Consider the following 20,954-nt stretch of genomic DNA (forward strand, 5'->3'; position numbering starts at 1 on the left):
TGGTTAAAGTTTATAATTTCAAAGATGACAGTACCCAAAGGCAAAAGAGTAATCGCCTAATTAAAAACATTTTAGAAAAATTGGTACTGTTTCAGAAGTGTTTTTTTCAACCAAAAAAACCCTCAACTAATGAGCCTGAAGTGAAGGAAGGCAATGGACGATTCATGTTTCTCTCGCATCTTGCTGTAAAGGATGGTTGGTTATCAATACTCCCTCCACCATCTACTAATAGAGCAAAGAAATTGGTTGAAATGATGTCACTGAATTCTGGAAACATTCCAATCCCCCCCCAACCCACATTTATTTTACCTGAAAATTAGAAAACACATCGACTTTACCCATGCATTTATCCTACAATTACTTAAGTCAACCAGTTTGTGGTTTGCTTCGAGTTTAATTTAATCAAATGTCACCTGACAAGGACTTAGTTTAAACACGAATGTGGGCAAAAACTAAATCAGTATTCCCAAGAAGCATAAATTCCAAGCATTATTAAACACTAATTTTAACCCTCTACGGTGATTTACTCCATTCTGTTCAACACCAATTTCTACTGCTTCCCGAGAGGTACAGAACTGCTATTGACAGTATAAACTTTTGCAAAAAAGACAAACTAGTAGTGAAGACTACATTTGTCTCACTAAAAATAATGTATTGTGGCGGCGCCCGGGGGCTAGGCCACTCCCTTGGTCATTCCACTCGGCACTCAGTGGACGGGAGGGATTAGGTCACTTCCTGGGTCAGTTCCCTTGGGTCAGGTGGTCTGGGACTATAAAAGGTTTTGGGTGTGTCGACTCACGAGTTCTTGAGTGCGGTGTTTGGTGCCTTAGGTAATAAAGTATATTAACTACTCACCTGGCGTCTGGCCTGATTACCGCGGTGACCGCACCCACTACAGTATCAATATTGAAATCAAATCAAATGTCAATAAACACTTGACCTGCAAAAAATGCAGCTACTGTGACTGTGGCAATACTGCAAGGGTACAGAATTTAATTATTTTCCTAATAAAAGTGTACACTATTCCTACTGTAAATTATGTATCTGATTATTCCCTCAACTTATTTTAAATGAGAAGTAAACGCCATATTGATGTGCAACAGAGGAAATCTGAAGAAATTTAATATACAGCTTTAAACAAATATGCACAGATTACAGGTATGAATTAATTAGAGACTCTCAGAATCCAGATGACTGTTTTTGTTTATGTGTAGTAGGCAAAAGGTGGACATTACTGCTTTGTATTCAAGTGATCCTCTTTCAACATCCTTCAGGTTTGATCTACATACCTTTTAAAATGTCATAAATATCAGCAGTAAACAATGGGTAATGCGTAACAAAACCAACCTGAAAAGTTTATTGACAGCCAACTAAAGTCAGTGTAAATTTTATGTTAAAATATTACAACTTAAAGCAAACTGTTTAGTGTGAATAATCTCTGAAGAATGCAATACAAATAAAACCTTAAGCAGGTACTGAACTATAGACAGCACTTGGAAAAAATTTACACCTATGTACATATAAACACCTACACAGTTGTCAAGTATGCCTCTATAATGAGACAATCCTCCAAAACTCATGGAATTTCTGATCATGGCAAGGATGCCAGAAAACTTTCCCCCTTAATGCTTACGATTATTGGGTGTTCTCGACCTGCACAAGAAAGGAGAAAAATAAATTAATAAGAGACAAGACTTCACTTCATTCACTAGCTAGACTAATTGAAAATATTGTATTTTAAATTATGTTTTTATGATGTAAATTATACGTTTAGACATTTACACATATATATAAAGACCAATATGTTTGTGCCTTTTAACATTACTGGCCTTACAACTTTACAGATACATAAAGAAAAATTGTATAAAATGTATACTACCTTGATCGTGACTTAGACTTGTGTTTGCGGCTTGCCTTCTTACCAGACCTTTGAGATTTTTCCACTGATCTTGAACGACTGCGTTTTGATTTCTTTGCCTTCTTCTCTCTGCTATCCAGAGAACATGAGCTGCTCCTTGCACTAGATTCGGTGTCCGAGTGCTTTTTACCATCCTTTGTAGATCCTTTCTTGCTGGACTTGCTATCCTGCCTAGAATACTGTTGTGGAAGTTTACTGGAGCAACTGCGCGAGTAAGTCCGCTCTGATTCTCTCTTGCGTTTTAGCTTACTTTCATCTTGACTGCTTGACTTACTGCCATCTTTATCTTCCTTTTGTTTATCCTTACTTTTTTGTTTGTCTTTCTTTTTGTCCTGCTCCTTTTCTTTATCCTTTTTCTTCTCCTCTCTCTTCCTAACCCTTTCAGTGCTTCCACTCCTAATCTTTTTCCTGTCCCTGTCTTTACTGCTGCCCCTTTGTTTCACTCTACCTCCACTACGACTCCTGCGTCTTTCAGGACTTCTACGTCTTTCTTTGCTCCTACTACGGCTGACACGCTTAACATCACTTTTGCTTCTGCTCCTATGCCTGTCCCTACTCCTCCTATTCCGAGAACCACTGCCATGTCTAAGCCTCTCTTTTTCCCAACTTCCATTTCGACTATTTCTCCTGAGCTGATCCCTGCTTCTACTCCTCTCCCTCCTGTGTGGGCGGGAGTAACTTTGACTTCTACTGCGGCGTCTAGTCTTATGGGAGGGAGATCTGCTATGGCTCCACTTTTTCTTTCTCTTTGGTGAAAAAGAATAGGTGGAGCTACTACTGCTTTCAGTACTACTGCTGGACGTGGAGCTCCTTGACCTACTGCTGCTGCTAGTACTGCCACTGGTGCTGCTGCTCCCACTACTACTGCTGGACGAACTTCTGTTTCTCAAAGCTTTTTCTTTTGAACTTTTCTCACCAAAGGTTTTGCTGACTTCTGAGTTGGGTTCAGTTTCACTGTGAGTTCTTTTCTTTTCAGGAATAATTTCACAATCCTTTTCTTTCCCTTCCTGTTTCACTACACCTCCACCATGTTCCTTACTCTGTTCCTTAGTATCCATCTCCCTGAAAACTTTACCCTCCTGTGGATGCTTTGTGTCTGGAAAAACAAGACAAATCAAATTTAAATGAAACAAATGAAAATGATTTTGAAAGGGCTATAATAAACTTTAATAAGACTGTACCTTAATCATTTGCAAACATATTTTAAGAATTAACATAAATTTCTGAGGTTAATGCAGCTTACCAAAACTGGTTCATATAAAATCATTCCCCTTTCACCTTAACCTAATGCCCTCTAGTTCTTGATTCTTCTACTCCGGGAATAAGACTTTGTGCCGTCTGGGGAATGACCCTGACCCAAATAGTTGTCCGACAAATTTCTCCACAGATGCTGACAGACTGGCCGAGTTTCTCCAATACTTTGTTATTTGCTCACGATTCTAGCATCTGGAGTCTGTGCATCCATCCTATCTATTCCCCTCAAGATTTTACAATCACTCCTTAGTCTCCTACACTCCAAGAAATAAAATCCTTGTCTGCTCAACCTGCAAGTCGTGGCAACATTCTTGTAAATCTTTTCTGCACTCTTTCTGGCTTATTGGCATCATTCCTGCTACAGGTTGACCAAAACTGAACACTATACTCCAAATGAAGCCTTTCCAATGTCTTGTACAACTATAATATAATACCCTAACTTCTATACCTTACACCCTGACCGATAAATGCCAGAATTCCAAAAGCCTTCTTCACCCTCAGAACTGTAACACCACTTTCAGGAAACTATATACTTGTACTCCTAGATTCCTCTGCACTACAACATTTCTCAGGGCCCAACTGGTCATTGTGAAGGCATGCCCCGATTTGTTTTCCAAAACTGAAACACCTCACCCGAATTAAACTCAATTTGCCATTCCTTAGCCCACTTGCACAGCTAATCAAGATCCCGCCATAATTATTGCTAATAATCTTCAGTGTACAATACTGTCTACTTTAATGTCATCTGCAAACTTGCAATGTTGTGCCTTGTGCATTCTCAGCCAAATTGTTGATATACATGACAAACAGCAATGGGCCGAGCACCGATCCCCAAGGTACACCAAGAGCCTCAAGTACGAAAAGCAACCTTCTACCACCCTCCTCTGCTTCTTACCATGAAACCAATTCTATAACCAGTTAGGTAGCTTTTCCTGGATCCCATGCAATGTAGCCTTCCAGAGCAGCCTACCACGTGGAATCTTATCAAAGGCCTTACTGAAGTCCATATGGGTTCTGTCCACAGCCCTACCTTCCATCGACCTTCTTGGTTACTACTTCAAAAAAACACAATCAAATTTGTGAGACACAATCTCCCACTTACAAAACCATGCTGACTATCCCTAATCAATTCCTGTCTCCAAATATTTGCATATCCTATCCCTCAGAATCCTTTTCAGTAACTTTCCTACCATAGACACTGGGCTTATTGGTCTATAGTTCCCAGGTTTTTCTTTGCAGCCTACCTAAATAGAGTCACAACATTAGCCACCCTCCATTCTTCCACCACCCCAGCCCTGTCTAGTGGTGATCCACATATCTCAGCCAGGAGTCCCGCAATTTCTTCTCCAGCTTTCCAGTGTCCTGGATATAAATGATCAGCCCTCATGGATTTATCTACCTTCATACATTTTAGGACATTCAGCATCTCCTCTACTGTAATATAGACTGTTCTCAAGACAAGGCCATTAACTTTCCCAAGTTCTCTCGTCTTCATGTCTTTGTGGTAAAAACAGATAAAGAAACATTCATCGAGGACCTTGCCCATCTCCCGTGTTTATCTCATGTCAGGAACATTATAAAATGGTTTAAATTTCCTAGATTTGTAGATATGGCCTGCAAATGTTCACATCATATATTATTTGCACTACTACAATGAATGGTTATGGGAAGGTAAAGCAATAAACACAAGACAATATTATGCAGGTGTGCGATCGTCAGACACAATCTGTGGCTTTAGATCACAGGTCATTCAATCTGACAAAACACCCTTGGGGGTCTTATAGCCAGGACCAAACATAAACCTTTTTTCACTGTTACTGCTGACAAAAAATCAAAGCAGCAAAAATTTCATAATTCTAGAAATTCCTAGCAAGTTTCAGTGTAAGTAATTGCCTAACAGGATGAACTAACTTGATCTCAACCAGATTGCTACTGCAGTCTTAAGAGTACTCTCATTGTCAAACAAACATGGAGGTAAGAGTAGAATGACTGAATGAGTCAAGGGAAGGAAGTACTATTAATCACACTCACATCAAAATTGATAAATGTCCCAAGGAGAGGTAAAAAAGCTATGTGAATTATAGATTTTAAAACATCTTCAGCAGACATACCTTCCATTTGTTTCTCATGCTGCTGTTGTAGCAACAACTGTAATTCCCTTTCTTTGCGTCTAAAGGCATCCTGCTTTTGTCTAATTCTACGGTGTAATTCTTCATCATCTGTGTCTGAGGATTCAGATGGTCTCTCACTTCTCTCATCTTCACTATCCGATCCATAATCGCCCAATCCACCTGCACATAAAAACCCCAGTTTCTTTCAAAGTGGAAAAAAACATGCTTATAAGAACATTGTACACTTAGTTCATTATGTACTATGTACTTGGTTTGATTTGATTTATGCTTACTGAAAGACTGAGTCCTATTATGGTACGAAATATTTAAATGATAAAATCAAAATATTTTCTGCAGCATTATCGAAGAAAGATTGAAGAACAAAGATATCCAAGTGTTGAACTACTGACAGCATTTTAAATCTGTACTATAAAAGTTTTAAATAAAAATGGTGGAAAAAGCTAAAATACAGTAGCAATTTCTTTTGAGCACTAATCTTGGAAATTAATCTTGCATATTTAATGGTTTATTTGAAGGCATTTAACATATATCGGTCTGGAGCATTCCTAATGATTTGATATTAAATTCGTCAAACATGCTTCATCACTGGTCACCAGATCACAGGTTTCCCTAACTTCTGCTGATTGGAAATGATTTAGGGTGTCGGAGGAGGAGAAAGGTACTAATATTTTTGATCACGACTATCTTCTACTTTCACTGGAAACAGTGCATGCGAGTCTTAGCTCAGTTTTATAACTTCATAACTTAATAAAATGGACTGCAAGTCCCTGCTGTACTGCAACCAGCCACAACTCACTGGCTTAGGGAAAGAAAACAAAGTCAGAGCAGCAACCACAAAGTAATACTTTTAAAAAAACAAAGCATGCAGATTCAACTTCATCTTAATTAAAACAATATTAATGCATTTTATTCATAGCTTGAATGATCCTTTTATAAGTTTACTTTTATTTCTTGGGAGAAACAATTTTAATAGAAACTGGTTCAGTGAGTATTATTTGTGCAAAATAACAAGTTATTTTGCAAGCATTGTTCTGGTTTGAGGTGGGGCATATTTGCTCATCAAAGAAAGAAAAAATGAAGCAACACTACTTTCCATTTTCCAGTAATGGCAAGTTATCACAATGGAAGTTGTCCTGTGGACATTCTTGGTGTGTACTAAAATACTGCAGGCAAGAATTTCTGTGTTAAATGATTGACAAAAAATAAATAAAATTCATTACTTTAAAGAAGTGTCAACTTGTTAAGTCCAGATAGATCATCATGAAAAACTCACATTATGAAGGACATCTATAATTGCAGTTCATTCTCTGCTAATTATTACAGTTATAGATCCTTGATTTTAATTTTGGAGTTTAAGTCATTACTTCCTTGCTTATGGTATTTTAGCTTTAATAAATATTGTAAACAATAACATAATCAAGAACTAATTTGTCTCAGTAACTTTACTCTTTGAAAGTAAAAGCCTGGAAGTGGTATTTGTAATGCACCATTCATATTATAGACAATAGACAATAGGTGCAGGAGTAGGCCATTCAGCCCTTCGAGCCAGCACCGCCATTCAATGCGATCATGGCTGATCACTCTCAATCAGTACCCCGTTCCTGCCTTGTCCCCATACCCCCTCACTCCGCTATCCTTAAGAGCTCTATCCAGCTCTCTCTTGAAAGCATCCAACGAACTGGCCTCCACTGCCTTCTGAGGCAGAGAATTCCACACCTTCACCACTCTCTGACTGAAAAAGTTCTTCCTCATCTCCGTTCTAAATGGCCTACCCCTTATTCTTAAACTGTGGCCCCTGGTTCTGGACTCCCCCAACATTGGGAACATGTTTCCTGCCTCTAATGTGTCCAATCCCCTAATTATCTTATATGTTTCAATAAGATCCCCCCTCATCCTTCTAAATTCCAGTGTATACAAGCCTAATTGCTCCAGCCTTTCAACATACGACAGTCCCGCCATTCCGGGAATTAACCTAGTGAACCTACGCTGCACGCCCTCAATAGCAAGAATATCCTTTCTCAAATTTGGAGACCAAAACTGCACACAGTACTCCAGGTGCGGTCTCACCAGGGCCCGATACAACTGTAGAAGGACCTCTTTGCTCCTATACTCAACTTAAACAATATTTAAAGTAGTATTGTTACCAAAAGTAATATATCAGTCAGTCTCTTAAAACCTCTTAGTTGTCTGGTGGCTATGCAATTGATTTATTAATTCTGCTTTGGTAATGTTTCATTTATTTGTTAGCGTTCCCTTGGATGTTATTTATTTTTAACCAACTTCCAGTTGGAAACTGAAAATTAATGACACCGAGTCAGACATTTTAAATAACATAAGTAGTAGTCATAGAGCCATAGGGTAGTACAGCCCAGAAAATGGCGCTTCAACCCACTACATCCATTTACCATAATACTGCCTATATTAAACCTATACCTTTTTACGCCTTGCCTATTAATGTGCCTGTCAAAATGTCTCCTAAACCTCCTCCAGCAACATTACAGATATTAACTACTCTCCGTGTAAAGAAACTTACCCCTCAAAATCTTGTTTAAAATTCCTTACTCTCAACTTAAACCACTTGTTTCTTATACCCCTCCAAGGCAAATAGATGTTGGCTAGAAACTATCGAAGATTTTTATAATTTTAAATATCTCTGTCAGATCACTCAGCCATCTTTACTCCAAGGAAAATAAGGCCAGCCTATTCAATCTTTCCCCATAACTAAAGTCCTCCAATCCAGGGAGAATTCTGCTGAATCTACTCTGCACTTCTTTGAGAATAGAAGAGGCGACTATTTGCTGCATGTGATGTGGTATAAATAATGTTGGGAAATGAACTTGTTGTGGAAAGTCAGCAAGACAATTTGGTTGCTAGTCGTGTACAAGTAAGGTTTTCATAACTTTTATGTAGGAAACTACAGCTGGATAAGAATACAGATGCGAATCAAAAGTACGCAAAATGGTACCTTTTGACCGGTCCACAATCAGAGTTAAAAAATACAAAGGAACACACACGTTCAGGCTTAAATTTTGAACAAATCCCCCTTCTCCCCTTTCTTTCAAAGGATGTTACTTACCAAGTCCAGTTAGAGAAGCCAGTGCACTGGACTGCGCCAGCAGCTTTGCAGGAGCTTTGTATCACATCAACAACAGGAACAACATGTTAACACTTTTTCAAAGTCATGAGTTTCTATGGCATTGCAAAACTGTACTACAACAGCTGCTTTGCAGGGAGAGAAGAAACATTATAAACAAAAAGATCCATTCAAGAGCAGTGCTTCACATAACAGGAAATTTGTTTACAGTTTTATATCACCTAGAACAAAATCAGTTAGCATCTACGAACATGAAATGTAAGGTGAGATTCTCTAATAATGCACTATCAACTAAGAAGGATTTTGATCTCATGTGGCATTTTAAATATTGCAAAGAGATGCACTGTCAGCTTTTCAAAAACAAATCTCTGATAATTTTCCAGCATTTATGGAAGCAAGACCTGAAAATATAGTGAAATGCTGACGTTAAAAAGTTTTACATCTCAATCGGTATATATCAGGAAATACTATACAGGCTTGACAGCAAATGCTTGAAGGGTGGGGTGATCATCTCACCGATTTCTAAAATCACATTACACTGAAAATAGCTCCATTTATGACCCTGCAGTCAAAAGTATGAACATTTGAATAATATGCACTGCATTTATAATCCAAGAAACACACAGTTCAAGTTCAGATTGTACTGCAAACTGAACCATTGCACTTTGATTGTGCACTAGTAGAGACAAATCTCTATAAATGCATACACGATTGTGGAACACGACTAGCGCAAGTCCATTTTAATGTCATGATGGAAGTAAACCAATCAACTATGAATGAATATTAAAAACAAACTCTCAATTAGCAAAATTCATTAAAGGGATATATGGTAATTTGCCATTTGTTCTCATTGAACCGAGAAAAAGGTGCAAGAAATTGCATTAATTCCTGAGCTGTCTGGATAACTGCCATAATTTTGTGTAATACCAGAATAAAACAATCCCACTCTTTACTAATTATTTCTTAAATTAATTTAATAACAAATCCAAGATTTCTTTCAATGGCTTAATAATGGTCAGAAACGCCAAAGATCCCATATCTACCTTTTATGACGCAGTTTATACATTATAAATGCTGAAATCCTACTTAGTGATGCTTTTTGGATATTGGTGTTTAAAGAATTATCTTGGAAATATTTGAAATATTTTACATTAAAATTTTGTGGGAAAATTTGTTTTAACTGAAGACATTTTGTTTTATAAACAGTAAAATCTAATTTAACCAAATGCTTGAAACAATACACAAATTGATCAAAAGGAAGACATGTACTTTAAAACAGACTAGTCATCAAATATTATTTGACTAACAACCTTGAATGCCATTAGCTACAACTGAGGGCAGATCAGTGATCAATCCTAAGGAATTTATAAACTGATTAAAAAGATAACACAAGGGAATGTGTAAATTTCAACTCTAGTTTTTTTTAAATTTTGCCATCTTGATGACAAGCCAAGTACTCACATTCCTGGTGCACAGTCATACATAGCTCGTTAATTTCCAGAGCATCACGTTCTTTCTTTTTGACACACCCCTCCCCATTCACTCCTACTGAAAACTGCAACTCTCTTTCTCACTTCCAACAAAAAGTCACATTTGTACCATTTACTGTTTCTCTTTCTACATATCCCACTTGACCCAATGAGCTTTTCTAGCATTTTCTGGTTTAATTTCAAATTTCCAGCATCTGTAGCTTTAAAAAAAATAATGTTCACAGCAATCATTTATCAGTTTAAGATTATAAAGAGCTACAATTTTAAACCTACTGTACCCTTAAATTAACACAATTGTTCATTCCATTTGTAAATTCGAATTTCATCATTCAAGTATCACCTGTAATCAGATTGTAGAACTATTTATGACCAACTATTACTCTATTGTCTTAAGAGATTAGCACAAGATGGAGAAAGGAAAATAGTTTAAAGTCACGGCAAAAGGTAAATTAACCCGAGAGAAGGCTCACTGATGCATAAACAAATCAATTAATCTTACTGTAAAAATTACCCTAATCTTGTTAAATTTAAGACAGCAGGAAAAATAAATGCTCCCAATTCCTAATCCATTTTAACTAACAAAATGAGCTCAAGATGGAATTCATTATTCATCAACTGATCTGCAGGTTTATTTCTCCCCACTATTTGAATACTCACCAGACACATTGTGCATTTCCTGGATATTTTTTATTCGGAAGCAGTTGTAATTCAGTCCATGACGGACTATCACAGCTGCCAAGGAGTGAAACTAAATCAGATTCTTTATTTGGATCACTTCCATATTCCACAAATGTTTGATTTAATAAGGTTTTTGCTGTACCATCTCCTCACAGTTGCTTTGCATAGTGTGTAATACATTTGAGAAATGTTAAGTTGAGAGTGGATTACTTTATCATTTCTTCTGAGGAATAAATGCAATTTTCTTCAATAAAAGTATAATATAAAAAGTAAATTTCAAATACATCATATCTTAAGGAATTAATGACCTGTTCCAGGTGATTATGCTTCGATTTTAGTAATATTCTACAATTTATTTAATTAAAAAAAGCAAACATTTCATGTACCTTTAGTGGCTTTCCGGTGAGCTTCTCTGGCAACATAATATATCTCTTCATTTGTTACTTCTAAAAGCACTTCAGTAAGCAGCATCTTCATCATTATCATCTGGGATTAAGAAAACAAGTATTTGAATATGCTTTAAGTGAATATCACATGAAATTATGAAGGTAAAACCAAAAGTAACACTACTTTTAGAGCTATGCCATTTACCGCTTTATTGCCTCAAGTTTTGTTTTTACCGTTCTAAATAAAGTGCCTGAACCTATACAATTCTATATAAAGTGCCATTGCTGTAGAAGTGATGACGCAACAGTGCTTGCTGCAGGTCTGTAAGAGATTTTCAGGTTGCTTCCATGACATGAATTGCTCCATTCTCAACCCAGGTTGTTATTGAAATTATGTTTTAAGGAATTCCTGCTAATGATGCAACCATAGTATCACCCATACTGGCTGAGCATCCAAATCACAGTGAATAACTTTCAAATGCATAACATCCACATTTTACAACTTTCAGCTTTTTAAAAGATAAAAGCATTTTAGAGTAAGCTAAACAATATAAATCAAAATAATTTCACAATATTTACGAAATAATCATAATCTTTACAAACAATATTTGTATTTTTGAACTAGGCAGATTGCCAAGCAGCAATTATGGCTTAGATTAGATTAGGGCTTAAATTATGCCTTAGATTAGATTAGTAATTAGAAATTCACACTTCATGCAACAATAAAAAATATCTGCAATACTGAAGTTCAGATCAGACCACTAACTGCTAAAATACAGTGAATGCAACAAGGAAAAGATTTATAGGAGGTTTAACAGACAAGTTTTACACAGAGGCTGGTGATTATATGGAATGGGTTGCCAGAGGAAAGTGGTAACAACAAGTACAATGTTTAAAAAACACATGGACAGGTACATGGATAGAAGTCTGGGGATCTAGGCCAAACACAGGGAAATGAGCACAGGTAGGCAGCTTGGTCCACATGGATACATTTTATCAAAGGGCCTATTTCTGTGCAGTATAACTATGACTCTAACACCCCTGACAACAGCATTTAAATTGGTTTAAAGTGCCCGACAGCTTCACAGCCGTTTAGCTATTGTCACAACAAAAAAAACTGGGCTAATAATTAACCTGCATGGACTGTGACTGGCATAAGTCACCTGTAAAACTGTGGTTTTGGTTCTACTTAGTAAATAAGTAAATTATTTAAAGACTAAAATGTTCCTTTGGCTAGCATGTGCATTTGTGGAACTATGAACATCAGATCCACATTTTGTTCTCATTACTGCGATTATGTTAACTCTTAGAACAATACACTGCCAGTATTCATTTTCGCCATCGCTATTCCCATTTTAAATATGACAAAGCCACTTCTAGAATAAGATAAGTTACCCTGCCCTAACAAATTTTCTGACCCTCAATTTACAAGTGCCTTCCTTACTGCATAGTTTAAGTTTATTATCAATCTTAAATTAAGATTGTTTTAAAAAAATGCATTAATTGCTATAACTGAAACCTAAAAAAATATTGGAAGTGGCGACAATAAGAATGGAAAGTAAATACTGTCGAGGACCAAAAAATCGTGAGCGTGGACAAAGACTCTCGACCATGGGACAAACATTCAATGTTGTCTTAAGCTCATCTGATTGCTCAACAACGTTTAGTAAATCTTTATTTAAAAAAAGAGGAGCCACCTCTCACGTTATTTCATTTTTCAGATTTGGATTCTAAACTAATCTGAATCTTTATTAAAATAGCAGTAACATCAGAATGTTCCAAGACCATTTTATGCATTTAGTTCTTGGAATGTAAATGACATTAACTTGACTTTATTATTAACATCATATAAAGTGATATCTAGACCAGCTTTCTGAGCGTCAAGGGGAAATATTTACTACGCAGGATTATTATTTCCTCACAATAAGTAATATGTTGGAGCAACTTGGAACATAATATGATTTTAAATACAAAGATAGCACGGTGTTTGGAGACAATATTAAAAAGGTAGCAGCAAAAGGAGCCAAAGCCAGAATATGTCAATTCAAGTCCTGTGATTTGTATCTACTGATAAGGAATAGCGATGTTAAGTTCATGTGTTGCCGACCATTTTTGACATCACATTATTAGAAAATATAAAAATTAGTGAGTTACGTACAGTGTTGATTAACTGGCACAATACCAGACTAATGAACAATTATTATGAAGACATTTCAAATAACAGGGATGGTTGATCACATTGTCTTCTACATTAGAGATTGAAGTAAACAATAGTGTCAACGATGGAAGAAGTGTGGAGAAATTGATTGGGGAAAATTAAAATCACATTAATTACAAAACAGATGCAGTGAAGATTAATGTTGTAGTAGAAGCCTGGTTATAATTTTATTTTTAAATCAACATGATTTTACAGCTATTATTGCAGTGACACAGTTCTGTAACTGTCAACACATTTAATTTCTCTCAGTCGGCGTTCTCCAACTGTGTCAATTCATATACTGTTTGGACTGCTCCCTGGTGGTTACCAAATTCATATATTTCTGTTTAAAACTTAAGATAGGAAATTAAAATTTAATGACAAGCCCAATGCATAAAAAGGTAATAGATTAACATGCCATCTGGAATTCTTTTTCTTCTTCAGTCATTTCGGGTTCGCTCTGTTCTTCCTGAGCTACAGGCGAAGGACTCCTACTTGGTTTGTCATTAATTTTGGTTTCAGTCGTTTCGTACTCCTCCTCTTCATCATCGCTGTCCTAAAATACCGTAAATCAAGAGCCAGTGATTTACTCTTTAAAAAAATCACCATCTTTCAAAATATTAGTACATACTCACCAAGTCAAGTAATAAAACGCACAAGCGTAAAACAAGGATTATTTGACATGAATATTGTTATCAGAAAAACAAATAAATGCATTCAATTCCCTTAAATGTAACCACCTGGGCTGTAATTTTCTGATTATTCAATAAAATGTTTCATTATGTCTTTATCAGTTCTAGGAGCAGAATTAGGTCCATCAAGTCTACTTTGCCATTCAATCCTGGCTGATCTATCTTTCCCTCTCAACCCCATTCTCCTGCCTTCTCCCCATAACCCCCAACAACCTTGCTAATCAAGAATCTGTCAATCCCCGCCTTAAAAATATCCATTGCCTTGGCCTCGACAGCCATCTGAGGAAAATGGCTGGTTCCACAGATTCACTACCGTCTGACTAAAAAAATTCCTCCTCATCTCCTTTCTAAAGGTATATGCTTTTATGCTGAGGCAATGGCCTCTGATCCTAGACTCTCCTACTAGTGGAAAGATCCTCTCCACATTCATTCTATCCAGGCCTTTCAATATTCGGTATGTTTCAATAAGGCCCCTCATCCTTCTAAACTGCAGCGACTACTGTCCCAGTGCCTTCAAATGCTCATCAAATGTTCACCCAAGCATTCCTGGGATCATTTTCGTAAACGTTTTCACATCTGGCTTATATTTTTCTTTTAACAGTGATAACAATTTTGAGTTCTAAAGAGTGCACAAATCCCCATGCCACTACCCTTGTTGCTTCACAGCTCGCCTCTCACAAAACACTAACAACATTGTAAGTGAAATTCAACCTTATTTAAAAGATTATCCCAAAAAACATTCTCTATTGAAAAAAGGCTTCAAGCAATTTAGTTATTGCACCTTGTGGTAAACCAAATGCATATACTTACAAATTTACTTTTGTGAGGCAATCGTGGCCCATCAGTTTCTTCAGGCACCTCTTCGGGATCTTTTTTGTGTTTTGAAGACTGAGCACGTTCTTTTTCTAATCTTTCCTTCTCAAGTTTTTTCTGCTTCTCTCTCTCCATCTTCTCCAGACCCTCACGAATCCAAGCTGGCAGCGTTCTGCGTTTCACAGCATCTACAACAAGGTGTTATTAAGCATTCCTGGCGAAACTCTGAACCTGGTTCAAAGCCCTCCCAAATGTCAACACCTAGCAGATTTCACCTTAAAAATAAGCTATAGGCACAATGACTAGAAATATTTGAAGTAGGGATAGAGAAAGGAGGTTGAATGACAGAGATAAAGAAAGCATGGGACACATGGCAATATGCCTCGATTCTTCAATCTCCTTAAAATAAAGGATAGTTCAATTAATCAATGTGGAATCCGATGATTATAATATCTCGAAGAATGTCCAACCTTATTTGCCTAACATCCACCGTGCCAAAGGCAATTTTTTGGCTCTACTGGGATTTGCCACATGTGTTTCCTCACTCTTCAATCTTTTGCTGTTGCTTTTATCAATCCCAAGTCTCCTTTCAAGATGTTTGTTGAATTGTTTTATCAGCCAGTTCATGTGGCATTGAGTTTTGCCATCTCTCCATTTTCCATATAATGCACTTCCTCTTAAATTATTTTTGATCTCTTGGAGGCTATCTAATTCATATGCTATTAGAGGAACAATTTCTTCATGTTCACCCTATCAAACCACAAAAATTGCAATACTGCCAAATAAATATTTATCAAAAATATGATCATTACCAATTAAATCTTACCAAAATGGGGGGAAAAAAATGTTTATCACAAAGGGTAAAACTGGCAGAAGAAACTTACCAAGTGCAGGAGGGTCTTGTTTTACTGCAATGGGTGACCGTGGACGATCTCTGTAAGATGGTCTGTCTCTACGGTTAGGTGGTGGCCCAGGTTGCCAATAAGGTGGATGAAATCCTCCTGGGGGACCAAAAGCTGCACCATGCTGCAAGTGTAAAATGTTACATGCATTTAAAAGGATACCCAAACCAAGACTCTTTTCATGAACTTATCATAAATCATCCCGATGAATGCATCTCAAGTCTTATATAAAGTTCATGTTAATTGGCAATGTTTAAAAATATATTTAAATAAATGAAATAATATCTTGTAGCAAGGTATTATTTTCCTAGTTTTGGATTCTTAAATATATTTTTGCATTTCCAGAGACAGCACACAAGTTCACAAAAATATTCTTCATCAGGATCAGCTGGTGACATTCAATTACCTGAAACAAGATTGATCTGAAGTTTAATTGCTTACAAAATCTGGAAAGCCTTATTTTGAACCTAACATGATTAATACAGATGGGCACATTGTCCCAGAGAAGTCCCACGACAGGACTTTGCTATTTAAAATACTATTTCAGTCAATTTCGAGCATGCTAAAACTTTGGCAATTCTTCACGTCCCCGTCTCACGTCAAAAGATGGGACTACCAGCTGGGCACTGTGACTTTGACAGGTCTGAGGAGAGATACGTGCTTTGGGTCCCTTGGGAAATAATGAAGGGAAAACTATCTCATGACCATTTTATATCGTAGCTATAGATTAATGGGATTTCTCAAAAGAAAAATCACAAAAGCCACCCGTGCCGCTCACAACTGGGAGCTGCATGGTTTTCTGCATTAGTGAAGCAGAATCAGTCGACTAAAGATACAGCAACTACGTTACCTACATTGTGTTGCTGTTGTTTTTATATAATTCTGGAATGTAAGGAAGTAAGAATCTCAAAAGATAAAATGTTTCCTGTTCACTTATCTTACGTAAACAAAACCAATATTGGTTTGAAGCCTGTCTCAAGATGGCATGAATGCTTATACACCAAGAATGAAACTGCATTAAACAGATTTACCTGATAATCAAACTGGCTGACGGGCACAGATCCCATTCCAAAGTTTTCTGGTGCTCCTCCAAAATTGTTGTTATTGACTTGATTGAACATACGTCTAGAGTCTGGTGCAAACTCACCACTGTCCTGGCTATTGTCCTCCGATGGAGGGACTATGTCCATGGGAGCTGGGGTTGGTATCCACTGCTCGTCTGGTGGTGGGGGAGGTGGTCGATGATGTTGCATTCCCCAGTCTAGTAAATACACAAATTGAAACTCAGCACCTATAGTAGATTCTATACGAGATTCCTAAAGACCCATTATACCTGTAATTTTGAATTTCTATTTAAATGGTAATATTTACTGCTGAACTATACTGCTCTATAGTAAAGGGAATTAAATTTTTTTAATGAAAGAATTCATCATAAAAGAGCAATTCCAGAAAAGAATCATATTTTTTAAATTCTCCTCAGCATACTTTAACAACCCATAGAAAGCTGTGTTCATGGTTAGCCAATTTTGTTGGTCCATGGCCTGCTCACCATGACATTTTCAAGTTTATTTTTTTATAGAGACTGCAATGGTCAGAGATAAAATCAGAGGGGCATGTTCTTGGCAGGAAACTCAAGAGTCTGACTTGGTGATGGGGGTCAAGATAACATTCAAAAAATTAAAAGCCTCACAGTCTTTTCTTTTCAGGGATCTTTTCAGGGTAACCAACCAATAAAACGGCATCAGATTTTTCTTTAAACCCAATACCAACTCCAGAAACACATTGTTCATCGCGGCCAAGCAAACAGATAGAACTCCAAGCACAAAACTCTACTGCCAGAGGAGCCAAATGTTTGCTTGAAAAAAATGAGCTAATTAAAGAAATACCTACAAAATAGCATCTGTCCCTTAATTACTCAATGTTCATTCCTTTACTCATTTTAGAAACAGGATATATAAAAATGTGCAATGTTACATTCAAGCCATGGTAAATTCATGAAGCAAGAAGTGAACAGTCACGCAATTTAGTTTGCTTTGCTGAATGCAGTATTGCACTGGGTCATATATATGTGTATTATAGTCACTATAAATTTTCCTTCAATTATGTCGTTTTGATATAGCTCAGGCAATCATTAAAACTGTCCTTGTGTGCTCTAATTTATGACTGCATTAATGTTCACCTACTGTTATTCTGCCAACTAGGTTTTTTTTCTCCCATTGTATTCTTTCTAATTCCCAAGCTGTACCCAGGAATGCCACACCCAGAATGATAATACAAAATGTAAACAAATTTCCAGATCCAAATAGTGACTACACTCATTCTACCCGTTCCACCAAATCGCTCAAGAATACCAAACAGAATCAAGTAATTCAAATATGGAACCCTCTTCTCCTGTTTATTTGCACATTTCAAAATATTGTACAAACGTGCAGCATAGAAAAACGAGAAGTGCTCTGCAACTATTTAACAATAATCTTAAAGCAAGAAAACTCGGTTAAAGAACCCTTGTATTTTTCACCAGAGGATTTATTTTTACCTACAATTAAAAAATTGTAGATATTTTGATATAATCTTGTGCATCTTTCCTTCACCATCCTTCCAGATAGAATTCATTATTTTTATGTTTTTTTCAATTCCCCAGAGAAAGGAGGAGAAATTCTGCATTCTTTCCCAAGGGAACAGTAAGTGGGTTAAAACCCAGGAAAGATCGCATCAAAGAATATGGCTGGTGCCTGATTTGTTCATTCTCATTTCATACCTCCCTGTACTCATTTATAAAGCATTACAAGTATTAGTAAATAGCTATGAAATTACTAACTGGTGGCACATTACATAAACTTAACACATGCAACAAGGGAATAGTTCCCTTGTATAATTATCAACAAAATAAAAATCTCTCATTTTTCTCTATTTACAAGTATATTTCCAACTGACCAAGGTAACAAACATTTCTGAAAATTAAATACAAACCCTGTTCCCATATTCTGTTGAAATTAGGATCTCCTGAAAAATTGCCATGATTGTCTTGACTATTTTCAATGCCATGTACTGCCTGTCCATTGGGTATTATTACTGGCTGTTGTGCAGTTACAGATTCCTCGGAGGCCTCTCTTTGAGCAATCCATGCTTGTGCTAATGCCGCCCAGTCAATCTGACCTGGAAAAAAATGTTTTCATACAGACACAATTTATTATGTAGATAATGTCACGCTAGCAGGCAGCACCTTTGTAATTTTCCATCAGTACATCACAATGAATTTAAAATTTATCACATATAGTGAACAAATGTACTTTAAACTCAAATTTGAAATTGAAACTTTATCGCTTGAATTTCAATTAAGTGTCTAATTTTGATTAATTGAATTGATTGAAAGATATAGCATTGAAACAGGCTGTTCAGCCCACCATATCAATGCGACCACCCGTTCAGGTGACAAATTAATAACTAAACACAAGGTAATGGAAAATATGTGTAGGAAGGAACTGCAGATGCTGGTTTACAACGAAGATACAAATTGCTGGAGTAACTCAGCGGGACAGGAAGCATTTCTGGAGAGAAGGAATGGATGATGTTCTGAATCGAGGCCCTTCTTCAGACTCCTGAGGCCTCCCTTCAGATTCCTCTGAGGCTAATATGTATCTAAGTGCTTATGTATAGTGATACTTGTACTGAACTGTATGCAAAAATGAATTTCACTGTACCTCGGTACATGTGACAAATAAAGTACCATACAATACCCGTCATACCTGAAAGGTTAGTTAGGCAAGTACTAAGGACTTGACATGAAGTGTCCACTTACACTGTTTACCTTCATATATGGTGCTCAAATCACTTTCTTCTGACTTTCAGTTTTTTTGCTTCAGATGCCAGGATCTGGAGTCTCTTTTGTCTTCATAACACTCCCTTTCCACAGCTTACAGTGTGCTTCCACATGCTCCTGGTGAAAATGATCCTGGAAGCCACATCTATCATGGGTCATGGACCTCAGAGTTGGTAAGGTTGTAACTTTTATTTCTAAGGAGGCTTTAGGAACATCCTTGCAGTAGCCTGAGAGAGGATGTTGATATTGGGTCACCTCTCCTTCAAATGGATTTGAATTTTGGCAGAGACAATGTTCATGGTAACTCTTCAGTATGTTAAGGCAAGGTAGTATATCCGTTCAGGAGAAAGATCAGTTTTGTGTTAGGTCTGAGATCTTGATCTCTGTTCTTTTTCTCAGGTAAAGAAAGGCTGCGTTCACACAATGGGGACAGTTGGGGATGATCACATTTTGCAGGACCTCATCGTGAACTATTGTTGGGGAGAGAGTGTTGTTCATGTAAGCAAGCATTGCCTGCACGGTACACCTTGATGACTGAGAAAGGAGTGAACTTGGTTCTGGAGTGGAAGCAACAGATGCTGAACATTTTCCCAAATGCCCTGTACATTCGCACCACTCCAGCAGAAAGCTACTGGATTTGAGGTTCAATATCAAAATGAGAAAGACCGAGAGGAAGGTCACAATGGGATTGGCTTCATGGTGAACCCATTGGTTGGAACCTTGCATACCACTTAAAATTGACTAAGATTAACAATTATAACATTGGTTGAAGTTCAAAAAAAACATACTGATATTTTCAAATGTCTTTACTTTCTGAAATTCTTGATCTGCATCAATTAATATCAAAAACATGCTTTATATGAACAAATTAAACATTGTGAATTTTTCAGTTATGGAAACTTACTTGGATCCTGTTGCTGCTGAAATGACTGCATCCACTGTTGCTGGCTTAAAGGCCACTGTTGCCAAGGTTGACTACCTTGATCCCACATCTTCAATTGTTCAACAACAATCGTTTAAAAGCTACCAACAAAACAGAAGGTTTTTCGTGTTTGCACTCTACCTCAACACGTTAGAAACGCCATAAAGTTGAAAAAATATCCTGGAATACAAAATATACAATTCCTTAGTACATTCAGCAGTCTAAACTACTAACGGTCACATCTTAAAATACAGCCATAGGTCACGTGTTAACAATTCCTAACATAATCGTAGTTCAATAAAAATATACTTTGTAAAATAACATTCCTTTAGCCATCCTAAATATACTGAATGACACCCATTTAAAAATGAGTTCTTTGTAATAGTAAAAGTGGATACATATACCTACCACCCTCTGAGTGAAAAGGTTGCCCCCCAAGTTCCTATTAAATCTTTTCCCTTAAACCTATGTCCTCTGGTTCTTGATTCCCCTAACTTGGGTAAAATACTTTGCATGCACCCTAATGCCCTGTACATTAGGGTGAGACCAATCGACATTCAAATGGGTTTTTGGATCAGACTTACTCTTGGAGTCAGAAAGACCAAGGAACCAATGTGAATGAAGATGTTTCCGATTAGACAATAATTGAAAAATAC

The 20,954-nt window shown here is 36.9% G+C and overlaps 2 protein-coding genes across 3 annotated transcripts in view; both read right to left on the reverse strand.

Moving 5' to 3' along the window:
* Positions 1-1,104: 1,104 nt before the first annotated feature.
* pnisr (PNN-interacting serine/arginine-rich protein) lies at positions 1,105-20,417 on the reverse strand. 2 transcript variants are annotated; one of them, XM_078399697.1, is made up of 11 exons: positions 20,281-20,417; positions 18,527-18,712; positions 16,588-16,817; positions 15,539-15,680; positions 14,652-14,842; positions 13,568-13,705; positions 10,953-11,052; positions 8,381-8,434; positions 5,284-5,463; positions 1,880-3,014; positions 1,106-1,653 (listed from the first exon to the last, which is right to left on the reverse strand). In XM_078399697.1, exons 1-11 carry the CDS (start codon positions 20,366-20,368, stop codon positions 1,623-1,625), a joined length of 2,475 nt encoding a protein of 824 aa, XP_078255823.1. In that variant the 5' UTR covers positions 20,369-20,417; the 3' UTR covers positions 1,106-1,622. The 2 variants fall into 2 exon arrangements, with proteins under 2 accessions (XP_078255824.1, XP_078255823.1); XM_078399698.1 differs by lacking the exon at positions 8,381-8,434 and having other exon boundaries at positions 1,105-1,653.
* The window catches only part of usp45 (ubiquitin specific peptidase 45), a 109,719-nt gene continuing 109,130 nt past the window's right edge, over positions 20,366-20,954 (reverse strand). The window contains exon 17 of the mRNA XM_078399700.1: positions 20,366-20,478. Coding sequence (XP_078255826.1) covers positions 20,441-20,478 — 38 coding nt within the window. The 3' untranslated portion in view covers positions 20,366-20,440. The remainder of the gene's footprint in view (positions 20,479-20,954) is intronic.

Source organism: Rhinoraja longicauda, chromosome 5 (assembly GCF_053455715.1).
Source record: "Rhinoraja longicauda isolate Sanriku21f chromosome 5, sRhiLon1.1, whole genome shotgun sequence".
In the NCBI taxonomy this organism is placed as follows: domain Eukaryota; kingdom Metazoa; phylum Chordata; class Chondrichthyes; order Rajiformes; family Arhynchobatidae; genus Rhinoraja; species Rhinoraja longicauda.